The sequence below is a fragment of the Eublepharis macularius genome, chromosome 19 (genome assembly GCF_028583425.1).
Source record: "Eublepharis macularius isolate TG4126 chromosome 19, MPM_Emac_v1.0, whole genome shotgun sequence".
Lineage (NCBI taxonomy): Eukaryota > Metazoa > Chordata > Lepidosauria > Squamata > Eublepharidae > Eublepharis > Eublepharis macularius.
In genome coordinates this window covers 14,878,392-14,901,956 of record NC_072808.1, presented here as the reverse complement: position 1 = coordinate 14,901,956, position 23,565 = coordinate 14,878,392, and the positions used below count along the sequence as shown (strand labels likewise).

Genomic DNA, 23,565 nt, shown 5'->3' with positions numbered 1-23,565 from the left:
CTTGATACTGTACGGAAATGTCTTTGCTACTGATTGTACTAATCTCACACTGTGTAATCCGCCTTGCATCTCAGTGAGAAAGGCAGACTATAAATGACAAATAAAATAAATATCCAGCAGGGGAGAGGTTTTTTTGTCTAGGCCACAAGTGACAGGGCTGCTGCCACAGAGGGAAGCTAGCAGAAGAGACGGGCCAGAAAGCCAAGGCAGACTAGAAGTCAAAATCTTTTATTCTTTTTACAACAGAGACAAAGTTTGCTCCGAGGAAGTGTCTTGGGAAGCAGCGGAGAGAGCACAGGTCCCCAACTCAATCTGCTTGAAACTGCCCATGAGAAATATCTCACATCTCTCCTTCCCCAATTTCCAATCGCCTCTGCACATTCACCACACCTTACTCAGAGGTGTTTCTCCAGCGACACAATGCAGTGCCTGCTGCCACCGAAACGCACAAGAGACCGGCTCTTCTTCCAGCATTATCAGACGTCAGAAATATCCCCACACCCTGGTCAGGAGGGGAAGACACGTGCCTAAAGGAAAACGTCCCTTCTGGTCTCCTCCTCGGGAAGGTCTTGGAGACCTTGGAGTTCACGCAGGCCCTGTGACAAGATGGAGTGGGGGACAGAAGAAAAGCAACTTGAATCGAGATGCCTCAAATGATTCAGTGTGTGTCCACACCTTCTGTCCACATCTCCACCCAGGAAGCAAACCCCTCTCTCACCCGCTAGGCCTCAAAACCGCCCTTGAGAGAAACGTATCCCTGTCACCCCAGCTACGTGCCCCCATGTCTCAAGCAACCTGATACCCCCATGATCCCACGAACCCCACCCCCTGGTGAAAGCATCACTCAGCACAACCCGTTACCTCTAAAACCAGCCGGATATTGGCTTTGATCTTGACAGAGTCTTGAGTGAGGGTCTCGCTGAGCCTGTTAAGATAGACAGAATCCTTAGTGGGTAAGGAAGAAGAATGGGTTTATCTATTTTATTTATCTCATTTGTAGTCCGCCTTTCTCATTGAGACTCAAGGCGGATCACACAGAGTAAAATTAGTACAGTCAATATCAAGAACATTTCCATAAACAATGCCGTAGCAAACTCTTTTTGGCAGATAAGCAGTTCCGCTCGTCTGAGTCTCCACCGGCAGAACGGAGGTTGCAATCCTATGCATGTTTGCCTACGAGCGAGTCCACGCAATGCAGCAGGACTTATTTGCAGGCAACTGCGAGGATAAGGCTGCCCGAGTGAGCTGTCCCCTCTAGTACTAACAATTCCTGAGTCTCAGCGTCACCTTCTGTCCCCATCCTTCAGAACTTAGGTCAGGGCCTTTCGAGTGGTGGCCCTACAACCGCATGCTTGGGAAGGCGGCCACTGGCTGCACAGTTGGTGCAGCAAGGAGGAAGGAGGGGAAGAGTGATCCACCAGAAAGTTCACTGATGAGGAAAATCTGTGGTTAGCGAGCAGCAAATCGCTGTGCTCTGCACATCTTCAGAAACTGTCTTTTTATTTTACTTCTTTCAGGACGTGGCCTTGACGAGGAAAAAAATCTGGGAATCTGAGTCGTCTCAAATTGGGCCCCGATTTCAACCTGCACATATGCAGCCCACAGCATGATTCTCACCAATGTTACACTGAAGTAATGCTTGATGCTGGGGGTGGAGCTAGAATTAAGGGCGTTTCTGCACTCCAGTCAAGGCTTCCCCAAAGAATCGTGGGTAATTTCATTTTGGTGAAGCGGCTGAGACTTCCCTGTTGGAGATCTTTGGTCTGCTTTCACTTCATGGAACTATAAGATCCAGAGAACGGTCTGTGGGAAGAATGACGAATATGCAGATGCTACCTGATCCCCCAGATCTGTCCAGAAATCAGAGTGGAGTAATCAAAAACCAGCTACCCACATTCCAATTGCAAAGATCCTAACATCACTGCTGAGTATCGTAGCAGAGTGGCCTGTCTCATGGGCAACCAGGGAGAGACCACATCTGGTTAAGAAACATCTGCTAAAGACTTGGAAAGGGGCTTTCATTCAGCTAGCCTAGCCTCCCTCTCCCTCTAAGGAGCCAACTTCTTCAGAGTCCTTTGGGGACAGGACGGAAGAGTGATTTCCTCCCAAACTCACGTGGTCAGAAGCTTGTTCTTCTTCTCAATGAAGGCCAACGCCTCGGGCAAGGTCAGCTCTGCATAGAACCCATACCCCAGCGCCACGAAGATGGTGGAGGTGTCTGGCCTGCAGCAGGATGGGGGAAAGGGATGGAAGATAAAAGATGCTGAACTTGACCTGGCCAAGATGAAGAAAGTGAAAACAGAAAGCAGAAATTTCCTATTAAAGTTATCACAAGCCACGATGGTTAAAGCTACACACCAACTAGCTAGTATTACACATTCATATTTCTACAACGGAGGGGACTTCTTTTTAGGCAACATGTAATTTTTCCATGGGCCTCACTGTGCCTTGCTCTACTTCTGGAGATCCACACTATGGCAGCGGGCTGTCCAATTCAACTTACAGTCTGAAAGCCAGCAAGCATCTTGGGCCCCTTGAAGGGTTGTTGTAAGAATCAGTGAGACAGCATCGTGCCACTGCCTTGAACGTTTGCAATACAGCATATTAAAAGATTAAGCATTATTAGTTGAACTCTCCCCCTTGTCCAGCCTCCCATTACATTTAAGGCAAAGTGCTGCCGTTCAAGCAGAAATAAGAGAAGAACTTGTTAGCGCATCTGCTAGGAAACCCTTAACCAGATTCTTAATGGTATTTGGCTCACGGAATTGCAGTCTTATGAAAAGAGAGTTCCTCCATCGAAAGTTACATATAATCCAGGGCAAGATTCAAGCCTAGGAGCACCTTAAAGACCAACAACATTTCTAGGGTATAAGCTTCGAAAGTCAAGATCCCTCTGTCAGATACCCAAAGCCAGCTGTGATTCTCCAAAGCTCACTCCTTGGACATCTTGTTGAGCTTTAAGGTGCTACTGGATTCGAATCTTGCTCTTCTACTACAGTCCAAAATACAAAAAACAACCGTTGCCATGATATGCTTACTATATAGAATACTTTATGCCACAATAAAAGTAATTTTATACAATTTACAAAAAGTCTCTTTATATGTTTAGAAGCATATATTCTGTTATGGTTACATGTGTGAAAGACGACACATCAAAAACACTTTTGCAACAGGCAAACAAAATGCCAAGTGCTAAGTATATAACAATTTTCTTATAACTATATAATTCAGGGGGAAGGGGAATTTTACCCAAATTCTACACAATAAACAACCTCAACCGTGTGCCTGTACTGAGTGCTAAACCTTCCTCTTCCTTCCATTTACCATCTTTTCTTCTCAAATAAATGGCTCCCCTTCCCCCCCCCCCATTTCTGTTGCCCACAGCCAATGTATGTTCCCATTACTCTTGGCCCTCTGCCAACAGAGAGAAAAAGAAGTGTCGCTTCACACTAAAACGACCCATCCTTGCTTGCGGAGAGTGAGAAAACAGCCTAAATTGGGCATTTGTTTTGCCAAGTACCTTTCTGTACACAACAGTTATTTTCGCTCGGGAAAGAGTTCACTTGGGGATAAGAAAGCTGTGTTCTCAATCAAGCTGGCCTAAATCCAGTCCTACACCAACCAAAATTCCCATTGTAAGTTTTGTCACATTAAGTTGAAGGCCCTGGGGTGGGGATTCTCAAACATCATAGCAAGTTTCTCCAAGTCAAGACAACACACACATTTCTGTTGGGTCTTAATCCAGCTGAAAATTCCTCTTCTCCCAGCTACTAGTGTTGCAGGGTTTCATCTGGCGCTCCTTTGGGCCTCAACTTAGGAATGTAGGGGGTTTCTAAGAGCCTCCTCTTCCCTCAGGAATGATAACTCGCCCCCCTGCAAGGGCTCCCAGAGCCTATGTGAGTTTCTCAGCTTCAGAGAAGGATCAAAACACCGTCTCTCAGCTGTCGAAGTTTTGCACTGATCCTTTCCTGGGATGGGGAAACTTTTCTGCTGGGTCCTGAGAACACTACAGAAGTTTCTGTTCTCCTAGAAAGGGGCTAAACTGGAGCTGGCATGGCCAGCTTAGCTACAATCAAAGAACATTCTGGCCCATTTCACCATTTAAGCTGAGTTCCCCTACACTGAAGGTGCCCCTACCGTCAAGGCAGATTTCTCCGTTTCCCTCAACAAGTGGCACAATCCGCCCACCTCCTTGCTTGAGCCATCTGCTTAACAGACAACGGCCTGTATCACTCCGTCTCAAAACTTGGGTACTTTTTTCTTTGGAAAAGAAGGGCAACGATTTCCATCCATTTTCCCTCTCAATGCAGACCCTCATTGTGCCCCCTATGTTGTTCCTGAGGGTCCGCTGAGTCCCAGGAACAAAATTACGCATGAGGAGCAGCGGGCTGCAGGAGGAGAGGGACGTGGGAAAGTCTCCCCCAGTAGATCTCGTTGAGTACAACCCAAATGAGACACATCCCCCTGTTTTCCAGATGTGGCGTGCAGTATTCAGGATTATACGTGCATAGCCAGAGATCAGAGAGCGTTGGACTATATAGCGATCTGGGCCCTTTCAACTGCTATAACTCCCCTTTGTTTTCTTCAATGCAAGGAAGTTATAAAAGTGACTTTCTGTTGTAGAGGCAGATCTCCTTTGTACACTCAGACATCACCATAGGGCAATCAGGGAACAAAATGCTGGAACTGTCAGGGAAAGAGAGCCACGCAGAGGCAGGCTCTTTGTCCTACTTACACTTCTGCCTTGACGTAGAAATTGCAACCAAGGTCCACTTGGGTCACCAACTCTTGGCCTCCTGTCTCCTGAGAGGAAAGAAAATCAGCTTAACCAATCCATTCCTGCTCCCTAGGACAAAATTACCTTTGCAACAAGAGCCCTCGACTCTAAAGGACTACAAACGAAAGATTTCTGAATTACCTGCAACCGCTCGATCACGGTTTTCAGCTGCAGGTACTGGGCAATCTTCTCGTAGACCTCATCCCGCTGCTCCAATACTTTCCTGGGGGGAAATGTCAGTGACTGTCCAACAGGGGCAGTTTGAGCTATTTCATCACCCCAAACAGTGTACATGAATCACCGCCTGAGACCTTGGCACTGGCAACTCAGACCTGGATAGCACAGGCTTATGCCAGTATGGCAACTGAAGGTATGCCATCAACACATCTCCAAGTGTGCCACTTCAAGCAGTTGCTCGGCTGAAGAATTGGCCCAGTTGCACAAGACAAATCAGACCAAGGGCAAGATCCATGGGTCATCAGAGACACAGGGACCTTGCCCAAAGTAGAGCACGGGGCTGGGGAGGGAGGGTGTCACTCACTGAAGATCTCTTTGCAGAATGTCACTGATGAAAGCTTCATAGCGAAGTACCTTCCCTTGCACTTCTTCATTGCCTAGCATTGCCATAGGAGTTCCCTAAGAGCAGTGCTGAGAAGGGCTGCGGAAAGAACGAGGAGAAATTAATCTCAGCCACGGGGAGGGGGGACAGGTCTCAGGTCAGAACGCCTCAGGTCAGAACGATTATATGGTCGGTTGCTGTTGTTGAGGTTTCCATGAATCAGGAACCAGAAAGGTTGAGTGATCAAGAAAAAAATAAAACAAAAATATAATTATTATTCATTATACAGTGTAAAAGCGATTAAAAACCTTGCGACAAATTTAAAAACTAGAAACCCAGTGACACAGTCACACAGTTGTTTGCGCGTTAAAAAGAATCAAATCACAGAATTGATGATACATGCACTGAGACTAAATGCGTTTCGGCCCGCTGGGTCTTCTTCAATGGTCTAGTTTGTTAATACACACACACAAAATTGGCTCATAAATATAAATTCAAATGTTGCTGGTTTCCCTCTTGATTCTGCCGAGATTTGCATGAATGCTAATGCACCCAAACTGTCCACCAGTCTCTTCCTTTCTCTGCATTTATCATGTCCCTCTGGTCCGTAGCTGGTGGAAAGGGGGGGGGGGCACTAAACTGGTTTTCTTCCTCTTCTTTCCTCTAAGAGGTCCCTTCTGCAAACTTCCCTTCCCTTGTTTTGAGGGGAGTTTTGAGTCTCAAAGGCTCATATCCTGGAAATATGGTTGGTCTTTAAGGTGCAACTAGATTAGAATCTTAACTCTTGTACCACAAACCAACAGGGCTACCCACCTGGAAACTATCCCTGGTCTTGTAGTTGAACGCACACTTTCCCCTTTGCTCTCCAAAAGGCACAGGGAGAACGCTGAAGGGATGCAGCCGGTCCCCGGGTCGGTCTTTGAATACAAGCTTTGCAGCGGCCACAGCAGTGGGACTCCCTCCCAACCCAGCACTTCCGGCACTCCGTCGAACCCAACACACAAGAGGAAAATGTCCCTAAGGAGGAGCAACAGAACGAACATTTAACAGTGATTCTTTTCTAGCACCTTTATATTTCCCCCCTCGCATTTGGCTGCCGGCTGCGGCTGCTCCTGGGCATCTGCTCTAGGCTTGCCAACCTCCAGGTGGCGGCTGGAGAGCTCCAACTGAGCTCCAGATAACCAAAGATCTGTTCTCCTGGAGAAAATAGAGGGAGGCGTCGGTGGTATTTTGCCTTGTTGAAGTCCCTCCCCAAACCCTGTTGTTTCCAGGCTCCGCTCCTCCAAAACCTCCAGGAACGTCCCGACCTGGAGTTGGAATCCCAATGGTCCGTCCTGATTGGAGGCCGCCATTTGAGGGGTATAAAGACTGCGCCGTTCTAGCCACCAGTCTCTATGATGGCTGCCCCGGGCGGTCACATTTTTTCCTCCTTTCTAGCTCAGGGAGGGCTAAAGGAAACGCGAATCTACTTCCGTGTTGCACATCCGGGTTCTTTGTAACCTCACCGCCTGTTCCAAACTCACCGAAGGATTTCCATCAGAAATTTAGTTTTTGAAACGGAATTAAGGAAGTTTCAAGTAAATTTATAGGCCCCCGTTCCCAACGAACAAGAGTCGAGTCCAGCAGCCCCTTAGAGACCCAACCAGTCCTGCTTCCGTGTTTTAGAACCGAGCAAAGGGCACCGGAAGTGAAGTCTTTCTCGCTACTTCCTATTTCCGCAAAGCCACTTCCGGCTTCCGTGCTCCGCCAAGGTTTTTTTTTTTTAAATAGCCCGGTTCTGATTCCGGCGCAATGGCGGCGCCGGAGTTGCGCCTGGACGGCTCGATCCGCTTCTGGGTTCTGCTGCCCGTCGCTTGGATCGCGCTCGCCGTCGGGATCCTGCGGCTGCGCGTGGCGGGGCTGTGGCGCGGCGAGCGCGCGCTGGGTTGGCCGGAGCAACGGCAGGACACGTGAGCGAGGGAGCGGGCCGCGCCCAGATTCCGCGCCGTTTTCATTGGGGCGGTAGCGTGGCAAAGGGGTGGCGCTTTTTGATTGCGTGGCGCTGGCGGGAGTAGGTTTGACACGCAAGCTTGTAAGTGGTCGCGGGGCTGTTATGGGCCCCTCAGGCCTGGAAAGTTCCTCCACACTTACGGTGGCATAAATATTGAGCCTGTCAGATGCACGAAGCATCCCTGTCCCAATACGAGGCGCTCACGCAGGTGCCCGTGCGAAGGTGCTGAATCTAGGGTTTCTCAACCTCCAGGTAGTGACTGGAGAGCTCTCTGAAATACAACTGCTCTCCAGTCGGCAGGGATCAGTTTTCCTGGAGAAAATGGGACACGCTAAAACTAAGGACAGCAACTGCCCATAGACAATACATGCTTGCCAACAGAGAATGCTCGATTGCTCCATTGGCAATCATGGAGAACGTGCTTCCTCATAGACAATAATGGAGGCCATGCTTGCCTGTAGGGAATAATGCAGTTCACGCTTGCCCAGTAAGGACACCGATTGCCCATAGACAACACATGATTGCCAGTAGAGACTATATGATTGCTGGTAAGGATTAATAGAGACCACGCTTGCCCATACGCAATAATAATTACACTTCCCTTTAGAAAATAATGGAGCCCTTTGGAGTATGGACTGTATGGCACTATAGTCTGCTGAGGTCTCTCCCCAGCCCCCCCCCCAAATCTCCAGGAATTTCGCAACCTGGAGCTGGCAACCATGGATGAATCAAGTAGTTCAATAATCGCCCCCTTCAAAGGCGTTGCGGTGACTCCATCTGGATGAAATGGTGGCTAAATCCTGCCTATTGAGCTGAAGCTGGTGTGCCAAGGCTCCCTGTGGGTTACAAAGCCAGGTAATTCATCTCATTGAAGAAGGCCTGGAATTGCATGGCCATTATATTCTCAAAACCTTTGCCCAAGTCATTTGCCACCGGCCCCTAGTTAAGTATTTTTGGTTGAAACAATGCATCAGGAAGGGCCTTGTTTAGGGTTGCCAACTCCAGCTTAGGAAATACCTAGAGAATGGAAGAAGGAGAGCCTGGAGAGGAATCTCAGTGGGATATAATACAAGCGTTCACCTTCCCAAGCAGCCTTTTCTCCAGGGAAACTGATCTGTGTACTCTGGAGATTAGTTGCAATTCCAGGAGATCTCCAGGTCTCACCTGGAACATGGCAATGCCAAACACATGTTTAAAAGGCGACTGAAGTGACAAATACAAAGGCATAATCAAATAAATCCACCCCACATAAAAACAGCACAATCAAAAACTGCAAGAGCAAAAGTCATATTTTGGTACAAAGTCCTCAGTCGTCCCCTTCTCAAAAACAATCTGCTTCATAAAGAAGACATGCTAGATAAACTTGCTCGTAGTTCAGTTAGTTTAGTATAGACAGAGTTCTGTCATCTAAGGGCCCATTCCCCGCTTTTAGTCAAACTGGTCTCAAAGGGGGTTGGAAGATAAGGCAAGGCCTCAAAGGATGACCTGAATAATTAGGCAGGTCGATATAGGAGCCGTTGCATCCACCTATCCCAACCTCAGATATTTCACTCAAAGGTGTCATTGTTCCCCTCCATTATCTCCAGTTCTTAGAGCTGTTCTGAGACATTTCCCGTTGCAGGCATTGCTACCACCACCCCTGGCTGCCCGGGACGCTCTGTAAGGTTTTAGAGAAAATGATTTTGTGGCTCCCGGATTGTGCACAGCGGCGTTCTGGCTTTTCCTCTGCAGTGTTGCAAAGGATGTAATGATACCGTTCTGGTTGCTTCGCTAGTTTGCAAGATGGGATTGCGCATGGTGGCTTGGGTTCAGCAGGCAGCATCTAGACCTCACGTGTCACGTATACTAATAAATTACGTCGAAATGACAGTTGAGCGGACTGTTCTTTTGTCTGTCAGGCGGATGCTGGCACGTAGCCGCCTCCTGAGGGAAAATGGACGGTTCCTGACTCATCAGGTGAGCGAGCGCAGGGGCAGTACCTTCTTGAAGACCCTCCACTTCACTCCTCACAGATCCAGAGGAGTTAGCCGTTTTAGTCTGTAGTAGCAAAATAGTAAAGAGTCCAGTAGCACCTTGAAGGCTAACCAACTTTACTGTAGCATAAGCTTTCGAGAACCACCGTTCTCTTCGTCATATGCATCTGACGAAGAGAGCTGTGGTTCTTGAAAGCTTATGCTACAGTAAAGTTGGTTAGTCTTAAAGGTGCTACTGGACTCTTTACTATTCCGCTCCTCACATAATTCGTAGACAGAGGCCGGCATCACTGTACAGTCAAGGGCTTTGGTTTGGTGTAAGACTTGAATTGTGGGATCTCTGTGCAAGTACCAGAGCTCTCTTCACCTAGCTGGCAAAAAAATCGCACATAAACATATCCAAATATTGTATGAACATCTTCAGGTGGAGCAAATGATAATCTAGAACAGATTGGCTACCTCATGTTCTCTGGAGCTGTTGTATTCTCCAAATGGTGCTAGAGACAAACGATTATATGTAATTTGCCTGGCAGTATGTACAATTACAAACATGTTTTGTGCAAAAGGGATGTAGCATTACATTACAGAATTTCTATTTTACTTACAACTTGAAAACATTTTTTCCTTCCAAGTAATATTGTGAACAAACTTACTTACTTATTCAAGATATTTGTATGCCCCCTTTCTGCCCAGTTAGAAACTTGTTACCATGACTTCAATAAAATTAGATGGGTCCAGAAAAATTTGCTTGGCGGCAAATATGGGTCATCTACTGGTCATGTCTGGACTAAGGACTCAGCGGCATGCGATTTCTTCCTTGTCCATTTAAATTTTTTGTTGCTGCAGCCGCCAGGATTGCTTTATCAAAGAGAGCTGTGTGAGAGAGAAGGAAACATTAACGCTTTCCTCCCCTACTGTAGTCTCAGAAAAACTGCTCCCAGGTTGCCCCCTCCCCTCTACTCCAGTGTAGAATAAATACAGCTTGGAGGTTGCTTTTTTATGGAGAAAAAATGGCAGAGGAGGAAAGGGTTAAAGTTTCCCTTTCTTGCCAAACCAGTTTCTTCCTTTATAAAGCAATTCCAGAGGTTGTGCTTATAAAGGAAAAGAAAAACACACAAACATGTGGGGAAATACCCTGTAAGATGTAGTTGAGCCCTAAGATAGGGTGGTAGAAAAGAGCAAGAGTCCAGTAGCACCTATAAGACTAACAAAAGTTGTGGTAAGGTGTGAGTTTTCGGGAGTCACAGCTCACTTCTTCAGATGTTAGATAGGGTGGAACTAGAACGACTGTTCTTCACACTAGGTCTCTTCCAAATGTTTGGAGGTAAACTTCAAAGCGGGAAATTCTAAAATTTGGCTGAAATTGGAACATTCAGGTTAATAGTTGGTCTTTAGTATGTGCTGTCAGTACTGTACTTTTGGCACCAGGGTCAAATGAACGCCCTATGGAAACTTGGAACGGGTTCCAGGAGAACTGGCAATTCTTGCCTTACTGCAGTCACGAGCTGACGAGGTGGCCTAATAATCGATTCATAGGATTGCGCCAAGGAAATACATGGGAAGCATTTTGAACATTCTGAAAAGCCCTGCTAGATTCACTCTCTCCATTTTTTCGGGAGGTAGGGTATGAGCTTTTGTGAGTCACAGGTCACTTCAGATACTGTATCTGAAGAAGTGAGCTGTGACTCCCGAAAGCTCACACCCTGCCACAAATTTTGTTAGACTTACAGTTGCTACTGGGCTCTTGCTCTTTTCTACTGCTGCAGACAGACTAACACGGCTACCCATCTGGATCTAGCCCCCTTTTTGACATTTGCATGCTCTCATGCCCTTCCTGGTGTTTCCACAGGGCTTCCTCATGCGCAAACATTACTTCAACGACCCAGAAAGTGGTTTCTTCCGTAAAACAAAGCGCAAAGTGCAGCCCCGAAACCCATTGACAGGTAATGAGAAAAGCTGAGGTGGTGCGGTGGAGATTTTATTTATTTCAAATCCTTTAGACTCGCTTGTCCCTAAACGACTCAAGGCAAATGTGGGGGGCAGCTACCCCCACAGATAATTCTGCAAAACCTGGTGCTGCTGAACCACTACTGGTGCTGAAACCACTACTACCTGCCCCAGGAAATCCCCCGGCTTCTGGATTTCAGCAACTCTTGCCTAAACACTTGGAAGTGCATCTTTGCAGCCGTACAGCTTGGGTGGCTCAAGGGCTTGTAACGCTGTAGATCCCCCACCCAGGCTGGCACACAGCTGTGCCCCAAGCTGCCCGCCAGCCTGGGCAAGCACACCTCAAGCCCCCAGGTAGCAGCGTTGGAGCATTGTGGAGTTGGACGCCCTGCACCAGTTTCAGAGGTTTTACTGTGGCCCTGTTGGTCCATGTTTTAATGCTTCCTCTTCTTATCTTTCTCTCTCCCCCCTCTCCCCCCCAAGATCCAACCATGGTTACGGAGATGATGAGAGGGAATATCGTCAACGTGCTTCCCATGATCCTTGTCGGAGGCTGGATCAATTGGGCCTTCTCCGGCTTTGTGGCTAGTGAGTGAGCAGGAAGTAATCCAGGCAAGGGAAAGGCAGAGAAGTGTCCTGATGGGGTTTAAGAGCCAAAATTCCACGTGGTGGTAAGGCTTTCTAGTCTCCGGTGGCTTTTGTAGTTCATAGGTCATTATATTCCCATTTTACAGATGGGAAGAACAGAGGCTGAGCTAGTATAAGACAGCAGCGAAGAGAAAAAGAGCAAGGAATCAAGAAGTTTGGTGTAGTGGTTAAGAGCAGCAGGACTCTAATCTGGACAGCCAGGATTGATTCCCCACTCCTCCTCTTGAAGCCAGCTGGGTGGCCTTGGGTCAGTCACAGCTCTCTCAGAGCTCTCTCAGCCCCACCCACCTCACGGGGTGATTGTTGTTGTGGGGACAATAACACACTTTGTAAACTGCTCTGAGTGGGCATTAAGTTTTCCAAGGACAGTATGTAAATCAAATGTTATTATTATTGAATCTGCACTCCTCCTTTTACTCAGCAGATTATCATTGTCAGCCTGTTATGCCCGAACCACCCCCTCCTCTGCAATAATCTACAATATGGGGATAATTGTACTTGGCCTACCTCACAAGATATTTGTGAAGATTACAGTGCTAGTGTTCGTGGAACACTTGAAAGAACTATGTGTTATCATTGGTAGCATTTGAACTCAGGTCCTCCAGACGATTTCCTTTGATTCTGGAGGGGATGGACCAGGGTTTTTTCAGGCAACCTGGAGGGCGGGTGCACTACGAGAGGCACAGATCAGGATGGAGAGGCATTGGGGGAAGTGGATTGAGGCTGGCAGGGCAGCCGGAGAACTTGGCATGGGCTGGCTGTAACTGCTCTCCCTCCCGACCTCCTAGCCAAGGTTCCCTTCCCCTTGACCCTGCGATTCAAGCCCATGCTGCAGCGTGGAATTAACTTGCCTTCCCTGGATCCCTCTTGGTAAGCACGTCTCTCCCCCCAAAGTCCAGCCAGTCCTTTGCAAGGGGATGTGTGGGGCTCCAGGCCCCACCCAATCAGACTGGGGCCCCAGAAATTTCCTTTGCAAAAGTCACCAACAGCACTTCTTCTAATAGGGTGAGCTCAGCCTCCTGGTACTTCCTCAACGTCTTTGGCCTGCGCCGGGTATACAATCTCATCCTGGGGGAAGAGACTGGTAAGAGGCAGTTTGGGGATCAGGAAGGAGGGGGTTGAGTTTGGTGGGGAGTGTTGAAGCAGAGGGAGGGGGGAGCCCTGGGCTGCAAGCAGCAAGCCAAGACAAAGTTAGGCTGGGACTATACCACACGAGAAGTCCTTGCATCACTTAGAATGGTGGGGTAAGCTGTTCTTGGACTTTTGGGTCTGACTACAGCTGGGGTGTATGAGAGAGAGAGCAGCTGAATGCTTCCACCCCAGCCGGCAGGGTCGGCAGCACTTTTGTTTTGGCTCAATTCCCATGGAGATGGTAAACGTGGATCTGGGCTGTATCACCTCACATAGTCCGTAGGGACCCCCACAAATTAAAACTCCTCCCTAGACAAAATTCCCTGCTTATAGAAAAGCCTGGCATGTCAGCGATGACTAGTCTAGAACCCATCCCCTTACGCTGCCATTTTAAGTTGGGGAGGCGGGAGTGAGATTGGGAGGAACGTTCCATTGGCAAGCCTCCCCCCACTTGCAAGCGGAAGCGGCGACAGCCCAGACGTAGGTTTAGCACTTTAGCGGAAACTGGTCCCTTGAACTAAAGCAATGCTCCCCCCACCCCATTTCTCTCCGCAGCTGCAGAACAGAACCAGCTTCTGCTACAAGATCAGTTCCTAGGTCCGCCGGTGCCTGCCCCCCCTGACCCCAATAAGGCCTTCAAGGTAAAAACTTGAGTAGCACTGGTGGCACCTGAGAAATTGGGGGATGGATGAAGAACCTGCTTGGGTCGATCTGCAGAAATCGGGCGGCACATTTTGTAGGCACATGCACTCTACGACCCCTGCATTTGGGGACAGTGAAACTGTGGCTAGATTGGTGCATTTGAGTACAGTAGAGACGCTTCGAACACGACACAGAAAATGCCCCTTTTAAAATGTTATCTTTGGCATCAATTCGCTAGGAGACTGCAGTAAGCCCTGATCGCCTGTATCCCAAAACAGGTGGTACTGTAACCTTACAGAGCTGGTGGAGGGATTCCTCAGACCCTAGAAGTGTTTTGCCTCTGAAGTGATTTATGAATGCCACGTTTATGTAATTTAAACAAAACCTCCAGACTCCAATCCTGTACACTGATAACCACCCCAATGCCACAACAGCAGGGGTATTTGTCCAGGATGCAAGTATCAGTACAGAATTTCTTTTACTGTTGACTTTTTTTCTCTACTCTCAGGCCGAGTGGGAAGCTTTAGAACTCGTGTCTCACCGTTGGGCTCTACAGGATGTGGAAGAACAACTGATGGGTCAGAACCTCAAGCTGGCAGGGAGGTTTGGGCCCGACTGAGCTTATCCTCAATAGCTGAGGGTCACAGTCCAGAAGGGGCAGCAAAAGGTCTATCAAAAGGCCACCCTATAATGCATGGTGTGTCAAAAAGTGCAGGACGACTGCTGGCTGCATAGGAGCAGCAGGGCTGCAGAAGCCAGCCCGTGGGGTCCCTTGCAGCACTGAGAAGGCAGAAAGAGCTGCGCATGTTGCTGCTGTTGGCCAGCATGAAGAACGAAGCACGGGGTGCCTCCGACTGCAAACGTGTGCGCAGATTGCAGAAGGGTTGTATTAAAACAGAGGTAGTTGTGCGATTCCTTGCCTTAATGGATACTGTGTCTTCTTTACCTGACTGTTGGGGGGTGGGGGGGTGGGACAGACACTGCCTCAGTTGCCTAAGCAGTAGGGAGCCATTGCTACTCCAAAACCTGATCACAAGGGGAGAGGAAAGGTAGAGAACGCCTTTGTGTTAAGGTCAGAGGAATGGAAAACTGAGACATGGGTAGCACCACATGTCCCCCATTCTTCAAAGATCAATAAATGACAGCGCAAGCCTCTATTTCTTCAAAGCTGAACAGGCTCCAGGCCTACTCTTCGGACTTTTCCTATTCACAAGCCACTTTTATAAACCCAGTATGCACCATGGGACTGATAATATACCCATCTAGCCCTGTCTCCTAGGATTTCTGCTTCTCTTGGCCTGCAATTATCCACGCTGCCTGCGGAAGCCAACCACCGTGGGCAACATTGTGTGCTAATTTTGAGCTGTGAGTGCATGGAAGTCCATGTTCTAGAGCCTGAAAGGGGACTGCGCACATTCGGCCTTCCTAGCCATTAAGATAAGCATGAGACTGAAGGCTTCAAGAGAACAAGAATGACAGCACAGCGGTGGTGTGCAGTGCACAATGAGGATACTGTGAGAGGAGCCTACCAGGGCCCAGGCTTTCTGATGCCCCTTGGGCAAATCTGTCTCCCAAGAAAACCAACCACATGGTTAATTAAGTCTCTTAGCCAGTTTGGTGTAGTGGTTAAGAGTGATGGTGGTGGAGAGTACCCTCAAGTCATAGCTGACATGGCAAGTTGGCGACCCCTGGTGGGGTTTTCATGGCAAGAGACTGACAGAGGTGGTTTGCCATTGCTTGTCTCCGCAACCCTGGTCTTCTCTGGAGGTCTCCCATCCAATTACTAACCAAGGCTGACCCTGCTTAGCTTCTGACATCTGACGAGATCAGGCTCACCTGGGCTATCCCAGTCAGTTTGGTGTAGTGGTTAAGAGCAGCAGGACTCTAATCTGGAGAACTGGGTTTGATTCCCCACTCCGCCTGAAGCCAGCTGGGTGACCTTGGGTGAGTCACAGCTCTTTCAGAGCTCTCTCAACCCCACCCACCTCACAGGGTGATTGTTGTGAGGATAACACACTTTGTAAATCATTCTGAGTAGGTGTTAAGACGTCCTGAAGGGCAGTATATAAATTTATTTGTATTATTATTATTATTCTATCCAGTCATCTCCCCCAAATGGATAAGGGCTGATTTCTAACATCAACCTATCCTTCCCCCCCTACCCCACAACAGCTTTAAAGAAAAGGGAGGGTAGAAAGGAGCCCACACATCTTTTAAATGAAGTTTTTTATGTACAGGTTTTGCCACATGCCAAAAATATTTTCTTAAAAAACTCACAAGGGAAAAAGAGAGAGCCCCACAAGTCCAGTGAAGAAAATTTCTTCCCCAAATCCTTAAGAAAATACTCTGCGCTCCTGCAGTCAGCGAGTGCTCCACGCTTGGCTGCCTCCGCCCGTGTCCTGCCCTGCCCTACTGTGCGCACAGAAACCTATTTACAAACCAGTGTGATCCCTGAGCCTGGAAGCAGCAGTAGGAGTGAGTAGTCAAGACGCCGAGCGGGCAGGGGAAGTCGTCTCGCCAACTCTCAGGGCCAAGGAACGTCTCTGACAACACTCGCTATGCTCCCCTGCCCCGACCCCAACTAATGCGGCTGGAGAGGGGAAAGCAACGGTGGCATTCCTCTCCCCCAAACCACGGTGGGAGTAGGACCGTTGCTGAGGCTGCACATGCTGAACGTAGCTCGGTTCTCCCCGACGGGCATTGACACTAAGACTCGGCGGCGGCGGATCCTAGCCGAGTGGGCCGGCACTTGCCCTCGCTGCAGAGAGGCTTCAAAAAACAGGATGCTGAAAGACTGCCCAAGAAATGCATGCAGGTCCAGTGGTAGGAGGGCTGTGGAAATTATTGCTCTACTGTGAGGAGGGGAAGGAGAAGGAGGCACTTGATAATGGGTGGGGGGGGGAACAACGTAGCCTTCATCCAGCACCTTGCAGCAACCAGGTTAAAGGCAGGGGTGTCAAACCGGCTGCGGATCACAGCAGAGAAAGAGGGTGCCTTTTATGAAGTCTTCCCAAACAACAAAAAAAAGATGCAGGGAAGGAACCCTTGGGATCTAAAAAGCAGCAGCAAGTGGTCGGTCAACCTGATGCTGAAAGGTGAGGACCTCCTGCTGTTTTTTGGGGGGGGGGGGAGGAAGTGGTAGCACACCCAAGAGTCTGCAGGAATGACACACTCAACAGAACCCCCCCCCCACACACACACCTCCAATTTGGAAGCTCTAGCCCTGAGAACAGCTCCACGTTTTTGAGAGGGAGGAACAGGAAAACGTCCTCCGCCCCCCCTTTTTATCTTACAAAATGCTGGTGCAACACGTCAGCCCTATAATGGGGTGGGTGGGACACAGCCCTCCACGCCTCATCGAAGCAATGGAAATTATGTGCAACGCACAGGGAAATAAGCAGAGGGTGAGTCCTCTCGAGTCCTCCAGCCCTGCTCTACCCCTGTTCCAAGGCCTGAGAAAGATTAGCCGCTGCCCCTGCAGAGAATCCAGCTGCCAGCTTCAGTCTCGTGAGAGGAAGATGCACGGCTCTTGCCTGGGCCCCCCTTCCTCGGTTGCAATGAAGAGGCGAGGAGGGCTGGATGAGGGTCAGTCCACGTCCATAAAGTCTCGACTCGGGGGCTGGCTGGGAAAGGGAGCGCAGCAGGCCTCGTGCTCCTCCTGCTCTCCGGCACCGGTAGTACTCGTGGCCACAGGAAGGGGGGCCGGGTGGCGGATTTTGTCCTGACGTTGATAGAAGAGGACGTAGGCAGCTTTGGACTGTGCGGGGAAGGAAAAAGGAGAGTAACGGTGAGGGTCAGCAGACCAAAGCCAGAAGGGCTACAGGGACGATTGACGCCGGTTGAGGATCATCCCAAACTGTAACCAAACTGCCAAGGAGTTACGACATGTAAGGGTCCCAGAATCTGGAAACTGATTCAACAAAATTTCCTGTCGCTGTACCCGTCGTGCACAAAAAGACAACTAAATACATTGCAAGACGTGAAAAACAGACTGGGTAGGGAGTTTAGATCTCTCCAGTTCTGCTTCTTGGTGCTCTTGGTCAAGTCACACTCTCAGAGGAGCTGTGTAGATACAGGAGGTGAAGAGCCCTTTTTTATTTTCTGTATCTCTGCTGCTGGTTTCATAGCTCATCCAGTAAAGCAATTCAGTCGAGAACTGAACGTTGCGGAGAATCAGACCAGGGTTTTCCCCCTGTAAAGCATCCCAAGACAGGAAAAAGGGGCAGGTGGTAGCAATGTTACCTGGGGGGGAAACAGGCCTGGTTTGCCTGGAAGTGCACCAGCCCCCAAAGGCAGATACAAACCTTTTTATTAGAGGCAGCGCAGACACAGTTTGGCACTGGTAGATAAAAAGAGGGTGGTACTGATATCTATAATACCTGGTCAGAGTCAAGAAGACATGGCACTTTAGACGTCACGTCTCACTCACCTCGATCTGGGCCTTGGAAACCATAGAGACATTGCTGTCATCAAAGTAAAACCACGTCCCACTGTCCTTGTTCCGGGCAAACGTAGTGTCTAGAAGGCAGAAGAGACCGGACAGATCATGCAAAGCGCCACCTGACATTCTTCCAATATGCATCGAGGAAAAAGATGCTAGCTTACACAGACCCAACTGCGTGGCACCCTGTTGACATCAGATCTTTTAGACTTCTGGGCCGAACATTAATTTGTGAACTAGAAACAGGTGTGCCGCAGTTAAAAGGAAGTACGGGGAGCCAATAATGGTGCTTGTAAGCCAGACAATTTATGCTGCCTTCTCAGAGCAGCAATCCCTCTTTCCCTCCATTCTTGAGGAGCAGGCAGAACTGTGCGAGGCCAGCCTCTGTGAAAATGGCTAGTAGTGCCAAGCACCTCGCTCATAAGCTATGGTATTGGCATGGTGGAGGAGGGAAAGCAGTGACTCCATGACCCCACATGATATGAACTGCAAGCCCAAATATGTATCAACCAGGTCACAGGTCCCACCATTAATGGCAACATAGAACCACTATTTATTAATTTACATCATTTATAGTCCGCCTTTCTCACTGAGACTCAAGGTAGATTACACAGTATGAGGTCAATACAATCAGTATCAAGTAAGTACATTTCAATACAATACCATAAGGTAAACATATACAAGTTTAAAGACGCATCATTAGCAAGGATCCAAGACATAGCAGAGATACTGAAGCAAAACATTATCAATTCTAGGACTAACAATAGAGCGACGGTTGTACATAGGAATACATGTTTAAAGCCGCAGATAATATATGAGGCAAAAATGGTGATGAAGTCTATGATCCCTGACTTGCTAGTGAAGCACCTGAGACCCCATCCCTACAATGCAGCCCTCCCATTTGAGTAAAAAGCCTTTTTGAATAGTTTGGTTTTGCATCGTTTACGGAAAGCCAGGAGAGTGGGGGCTCTTCTGACCTCCTCAGGCAGGTCATTCCACAGGAGAGAGAGAGAATGAAACTACCAATGGTTTTGGGAGGTCTTCCAGTAGCTAGACTCCCCGATCTCTCTTTCCCCAGGGACCCCTGTTCCACCCACCCCCCAAAAGGTGAATCATTTTATTTCCGAACTGCTGTCATGGCCGTTTCAGTGCAGAGAAAAGTACAACAGTGCTGGATTTTCTTCCCAGGCAAAAAGCAATGCCTCATCGTCCCTCGCCCAGGAGGTGCTGCCTTTCAAATGACATTCTACCACCATCGCTCAGATGGTATAAATAGCTACACACAGCACTCCGGAGCCACTGCACGGTCTCCCAAGAGACAAAGCAGGAAGCAGCTGCTGTATGGTCTGACAGCAGCTTAAAAACCAAGCTGCTACCGGCCAGGAGTAGACCCCGTAGTGGCTGTGTGGAGCAGCAGCGAACTGCCAGCATAAGCCGTGTCCCCCCCTCCCCCAATTCCACAAAATTCCCCTTTCCTGTTCTGCTACAGCCTTGTTCTGCTTTCTAGACTTCAGTGTGGCCCAGAAGGCAGGCGCCTCTAGGTTAGACTACTGTAACGCGCTCTACGCAGGGCTTCCCTTGAATCTGATCTGGCAGTTGCAGTGGATCCAAAATGCAGTGGCGTGTGTCATCACCGGAGTGCCGAGAAGTGCACACGTTACACCAGTATTGCGCCAGCTGCGTGGGTTACCAGTAGAGTACTGAATCAAATTCAAGGTTTTGGTATTAGCCTATAAAGCCCTATGCGGATTGGGACCTGCGTATCTTCGGGACTGCCTCTCCCTATATGTGCCCCAGAGGACGCTTCGATCTAGTGACAAACAGCTACGAATGGTCCCTACCCCAGGGAGGCCTGCCTAGCATCAACCAGAGCCAGGGCCTTTTCGGTCCTGGCTCCAACCTGGTGGAACGCTCTATCCAATGAGACCAGGGCCCAGCAGGATCTATTATCTTTTTGCCGGGCCTGTAAGACGGAGCTGTTCTGCCAAGCGTATGGTTGATGCTGGGCAGGGCCCCTGCCGGCCGAATAGGGTAGAACGGAGCCCTCCCTATCAGAACATCCACTTTCAAGTGACAGTTGGAAATGGACTGAAGTGAATTATTTGTGCTGCTTTGTACTTGCATTTTATATAAATATTTATATTGTATTTATTGCCGGTATGGGGAGGGCAGAATATAAATTGAAGCAAATAAATACAGCCTTGTTCTGCTTTCTAGACTTCAGTGTAGCCGAGAAGGCAGGCGCTGCCGATAGCGATACTGAAGGTGGGATATCATATCTGTTCCGAGAAAACAGGATCAATTCACACATTTAGAGATTTCCAAAACTGCATAGCCCAGGGAACGGATGCTTGTTTTGCAAAAACGACCGATGACCCGCACCCCACCCAAGTTTTTTTGGGGGTCCCTCAAGCTCTACAGCTAATCTGATTTTGCTTCTCCAATTCTTGCCCCACCTTGGGGGTTCGCCTCCCTGCCACCTTTCTTCTCCTCTCACCACCACTGCCCCCAAACTTTCTAGTACTTACAGTGCCCATCTCGGAGGCCACCGTAGTGGTTGGACACAGCAATAAGGTCGTATTTGTACACTGTGCGGTCAGTGTCCTTCCGTGGCTTGATGATGAAGTCAGAGAAATCAAGGTCCCTACGAAAGACAGATTTTGAGACAGCAGTTTTCCCAGAAAGCTTCCTTGCTAGGAGCAACAGGACATTCCTAGAAATATTCTACACAGACGTTTGGTTAAGGTTCTTGCAGCGGAGATCATTACTGCCTATGTGTAAATGCCCACCTCTTTGGGAAGACGCTGCATAAATTCTAAGTGTTCAGCAGTACTTTGTGTGCATCATTTATTCTTCCTAACACCCTGAATGGTAAGCCAGTTACTCCAACACTGACGCCAGGGATTTCTTGCTCATGCTTCACGGCCAGGGATTTTTTGCTAATACTTCAAGGTCATTTCCCTACCGCACCATGGTAGAATGAACTCCCGATTCCCTTTGAAGTATACTGATGTTTTGGGGCCAGAGTTGAGCAATATGGATGGCAGTCAAATTTTATTGGGTAAACTTTTAATGCTGACTTTAATGCTTTTTAATGCTGATTTAATGCTGATTTTAATGCTTATAATGCTGATTTTATTGTAAACTATTTATCTATGTTGTGATCCGCTCTGAGCCCATTCGTGGGGAGAGCAGATAATAAATCCAATAAAGAAAGAAATAATAAAAATAAATATTTTAAATGCTCCATTTTAGCAGGTTTCTCTCCAATCCGCCTCCTGTACAATGTCACCAGCATGGGTATTTCAAGGGTAGAGATTGCCTCCTGGAACCAAGAGGGCTTCTTTTAGCGGTATTATGGAAAAGTGGAAGCAAGGCTCATTCATGGAAGGCTCTCTGCAGAACTGGGCAGAAGAGAGTTGACAGCAAAAAAAAGAGCAGGGGCTGCACAGCAGACCTGGGGCTCACTGCCAGTGTGACATTTGAGGATGTTCCTCACTCAGGAAGGGCTTGGTTTAAGTGGTGAGCAAGCGTGGAATAGTGGGTAAAGCATTTAATTTGGATCGAAGAGATCCGGGTCGACCTTAGGGCCAGTCTCTCTCTCCGCCTAACCTACCTCACAGGGAGATTGATGTTTGATACCCCAAGCTCCTTGGAGGAAGTCTGGGGTAAAAATATAGTCAATAAAATAAATATGTTCCAGATGTACCCTTCAGTGGAAGAAGCAGCCTTTCAATAATTTTCTGGCCTACAGAGCTCTCAAGATTTAACAAGAACCCGTCTGCTCCTTCAATGAAAACCCCCATGCAGTTGAACATTGCCCAAGTGTTCATCAAGGATACAAAGCACATGGCAAGCACTTCTGGGTGTCATCTCCCCCCTGCCCCCTCCGGGCTGCTACGGGCTGACCTGCTCCAACACTTACTGGATGGGAAATTCCACAAGGGTATCAAGCTTTTCCCGGGAGAACTTGGTATAGGAGAAGCGCTTGAGGTGAATGATCAGGGTCTCCGGCAGTGACCACAAGTCCAGCTTCTTGGTGGCCAACTGGTGCTTTCTGCAGGTGGGACAGTACCTAGGAAAGAGGAGTGTAAAGCGTGCGCAAAAAAAGAAAACTACATGAGTACAGGCTCTGGGTCTCTCTCTCCTGCCAGGAAGAGAAGCACTGAGCCGCTCTTAGGCGAGGATGAATTCTTAGCCCGGCAGTGGAGGTTGGGGGGCGGAGAGAACAGACCAAATAAAGCTGATTAAATGCTGCAGCGATGTTCTTCTTGATTGCTGGTCAGAATATTGTGTCTTATGTGCCATCAAGTCATTTCCAACCTATGACGACCCTATGAATGAAAGACCTCCAAAACGTTCGCTCTCTAACAGACCTACTCAGATCCTGCAAACTGAATATACATAGGTGGCAACCCTTCTACACCTAAAACATATTCTGAGTTCTCTGTACGTTGGTTTATTATATGGTCACGCTCGAGGTAAAGAGAGTCAAAAATCATTGTGATAGGAAAAGCTGTAAAGAAGCCAGGTGGGAAAGGGGAGGCTGAGGCCCAAAAAATCTCATCTCTGATGACTGAAAAGCTTATCCAGAATCACTTCGCATCCCAAGCAGACATAATAGCATCCTGTGGATTGCCGTAACGTGAACATGCCCGGGAAGATCTTTATGGCCACCCACCTCCTTCACGCACAGCAAAGAAGTTTAGTTATTTCCAGGTTTGAGGCATCTGAATCTTATAACTGAACTAGTAAACTCTGGGGTGCACGAGAACAAAGATTCCAAAACCAGGATCAAACCACTGTTTGGAGTTCTAGTTTACAAAGAAAATCTAAATTGGCCAACTTGGACGTCATGGCAAAGTATGCCTTCCCAGGGAGGGAGAACACACCAGAAACAAGTAAAGTTAGATGGCCGAGGGATGAAATGAAGAGTCCACAAGGTTGAGGATTCTCATCCTCCCACCCCCATCTTGCTTTTTCACATAGCAGCAAACCATAGTTTGCTACTAAAGTATGCCTAACATTCAGGAAGGAATACTCCTCTATATCAAAAGCTCTTTTCGTGTTGTAAACGAGAACATTAGGGAGAAAAAGTAAAACAGCCCAAAATGGTATAGTCTTGAATTATATTTCCCTGTCTGCAAACTATAGGCAGACTCCCCATAGGGGCACATTATCTGCCACCCGACAGAAGATTCCAAACAACACCACCTAGCCAGGCTGCACCCTTCAAAGCAGTTTGACTGGCATGGCTGTGTTGGGACCAAACACGACAATTTGTGCAGCAGCCCCTGCTGAGTGCAGAACTCTTGCATAGGGGATGTCACGGGGGGTAGCACAACTCCCCATCTTCTTCAGCTCCCAGTCAGCCAAATGCAGTTTTTCAGTTTAGTACCAAAGGTTCAGGGCCATGCCTCACGGGAGTGTTTTTCAAAGCTCTGTGGCTCTAGTTCC

At 48.4% G+C, this 23,565-nt stretch overlaps 3 protein-coding genes across 4 annotated transcripts in view; 1 reads left to right on the top strand and 2 right to left on the bottom strand.

Annotated features, from left to right (window-relative positions):
* Positions 1–212: 212 nt before the first annotated feature.
* Positions 213–6,940, bottom strand: UXT (ubiquitously expressed prefoldin like chaperone). Of its 2 annotated transcripts, none has more exons than XM_055003177.1 (8): positions 6,860–6,940; positions 6,150–6,353; positions 5,319–5,435; positions 4,919–5,000; positions 4,736–4,803; positions 2,116–2,223; positions 862–925; positions 213–596 (listed from the first exon to the last, which is right to left on the bottom strand). In XM_055003177.1, exons 3-8 carry the CDS (start codon positions 5,402–5,404, stop codon positions 528–530), a joined length of 477 nt encoding a protein of 158 aa, XP_054859152.1. In that variant the 5' UTR covers positions 5,405–5,435; positions 6,150–6,353; positions 6,860–6,940; the 3' UTR covers positions 213–527. The 2 variants fall into 2 exon arrangements, with proteins under 2 accessions (XP_054859152.1, XP_054859151.1); XM_055003176.1 differs by lacking the exon at positions 6,860–6,940 and adding an exon at positions 6,476–6,685.
* A 131-nt stretch (positions 6,941–7,071) lies between these two features.
* LOC129346385 (ER membrane protein complex subunit 3-like) lies at positions 7,072–14,579 on the top strand. Its single transcript, XM_055003733.1, has 8 exons — positions 7,072–7,285; positions 9,225–9,282; positions 11,149–11,242; positions 11,730–11,834; positions 12,683–12,764; positions 12,899–12,978; positions 13,581–13,666; positions 14,176–14,579. Exons 1-8 carry the CDS (start codon positions 7,128–7,130, stop codon positions 14,284–14,286), a joined length of 774 nt encoding a protein of 257 aa, XP_054859708.1. The 5' UTR covers positions 7,072–7,127; the 3' UTR covers positions 14,287–14,579.
* Positions 14,580–15,884: 1,305 nt separating this feature from the next.
* Positions 15,885–23,565, bottom strand: part of USP11 (ubiquitin specific peptidase 11) — a 30,579-nt gene continuing 22,898 nt past the window's right edge. Inside the window, exons 18-21 of the mRNA XM_055003581.1 lie at positions 22,034–22,183; positions 20,637–20,752; positions 18,097–18,185; positions 15,885–17,424 (exon numbers count right to left, since the gene is read on the bottom strand). Of these exons, the coding sequence (XP_054859556.1) occupies positions 17,254–17,424; positions 18,097–18,185; positions 20,637–20,752; positions 22,034–22,183 (526 nt within the window). The 3' untranslated portion in view covers positions 15,885–17,253. The remainder of the gene's footprint in view (positions 17,425–18,096; positions 18,186–20,636; positions 20,753–22,033; positions 22,184–23,565) is intronic.

Bases quoted from the DNA above. Each gene is read 5' to 3' on its own strand.
- UXT (XM_055003177.1), bottom strand. From the start codon at position 5,404: ATGGCAATGCTAGGCAATGAAGAAGTGCAAGGGAAGGTACTTCGCTAT. The intron at 5,001-5,318 runs GTGAGTGACACC...ATTTCCCCCCAG, and splicing joins ATTCTGCAAAGAGATCTTCA to GAAAGTATTGGAGCAGCGGG. The intron at 926-2,115 runs GTGAGTTTGGGA...CTATCTTAACAG, and splicing joins AAGAACAAGCTTCTGACCAC to GCTCAGCGAGACCCTCACTC.
- LOC129346385 (XM_055003733.1), top strand. From the start codon at position 7,128: ATGGCGGCGCCGGAGTTGCGCCTGGACGGCTCGATCCGCTTCTGGGTT. The intron at 9,283-11,148 runs GTGAGCGAGCGC...GTGTTTCCACAG, and splicing joins GACGGTTCCTGACTCATCAG to GGCTTCCTCATGCGCAAACA. The intron at 11,835-12,682 runs GTGAGTGAGCAG...CCGACCTCCTAG, and splicing joins CTTCTCCGGCTTTGTGGCTA to CCAAGGTTCCCTTCCCCTTG.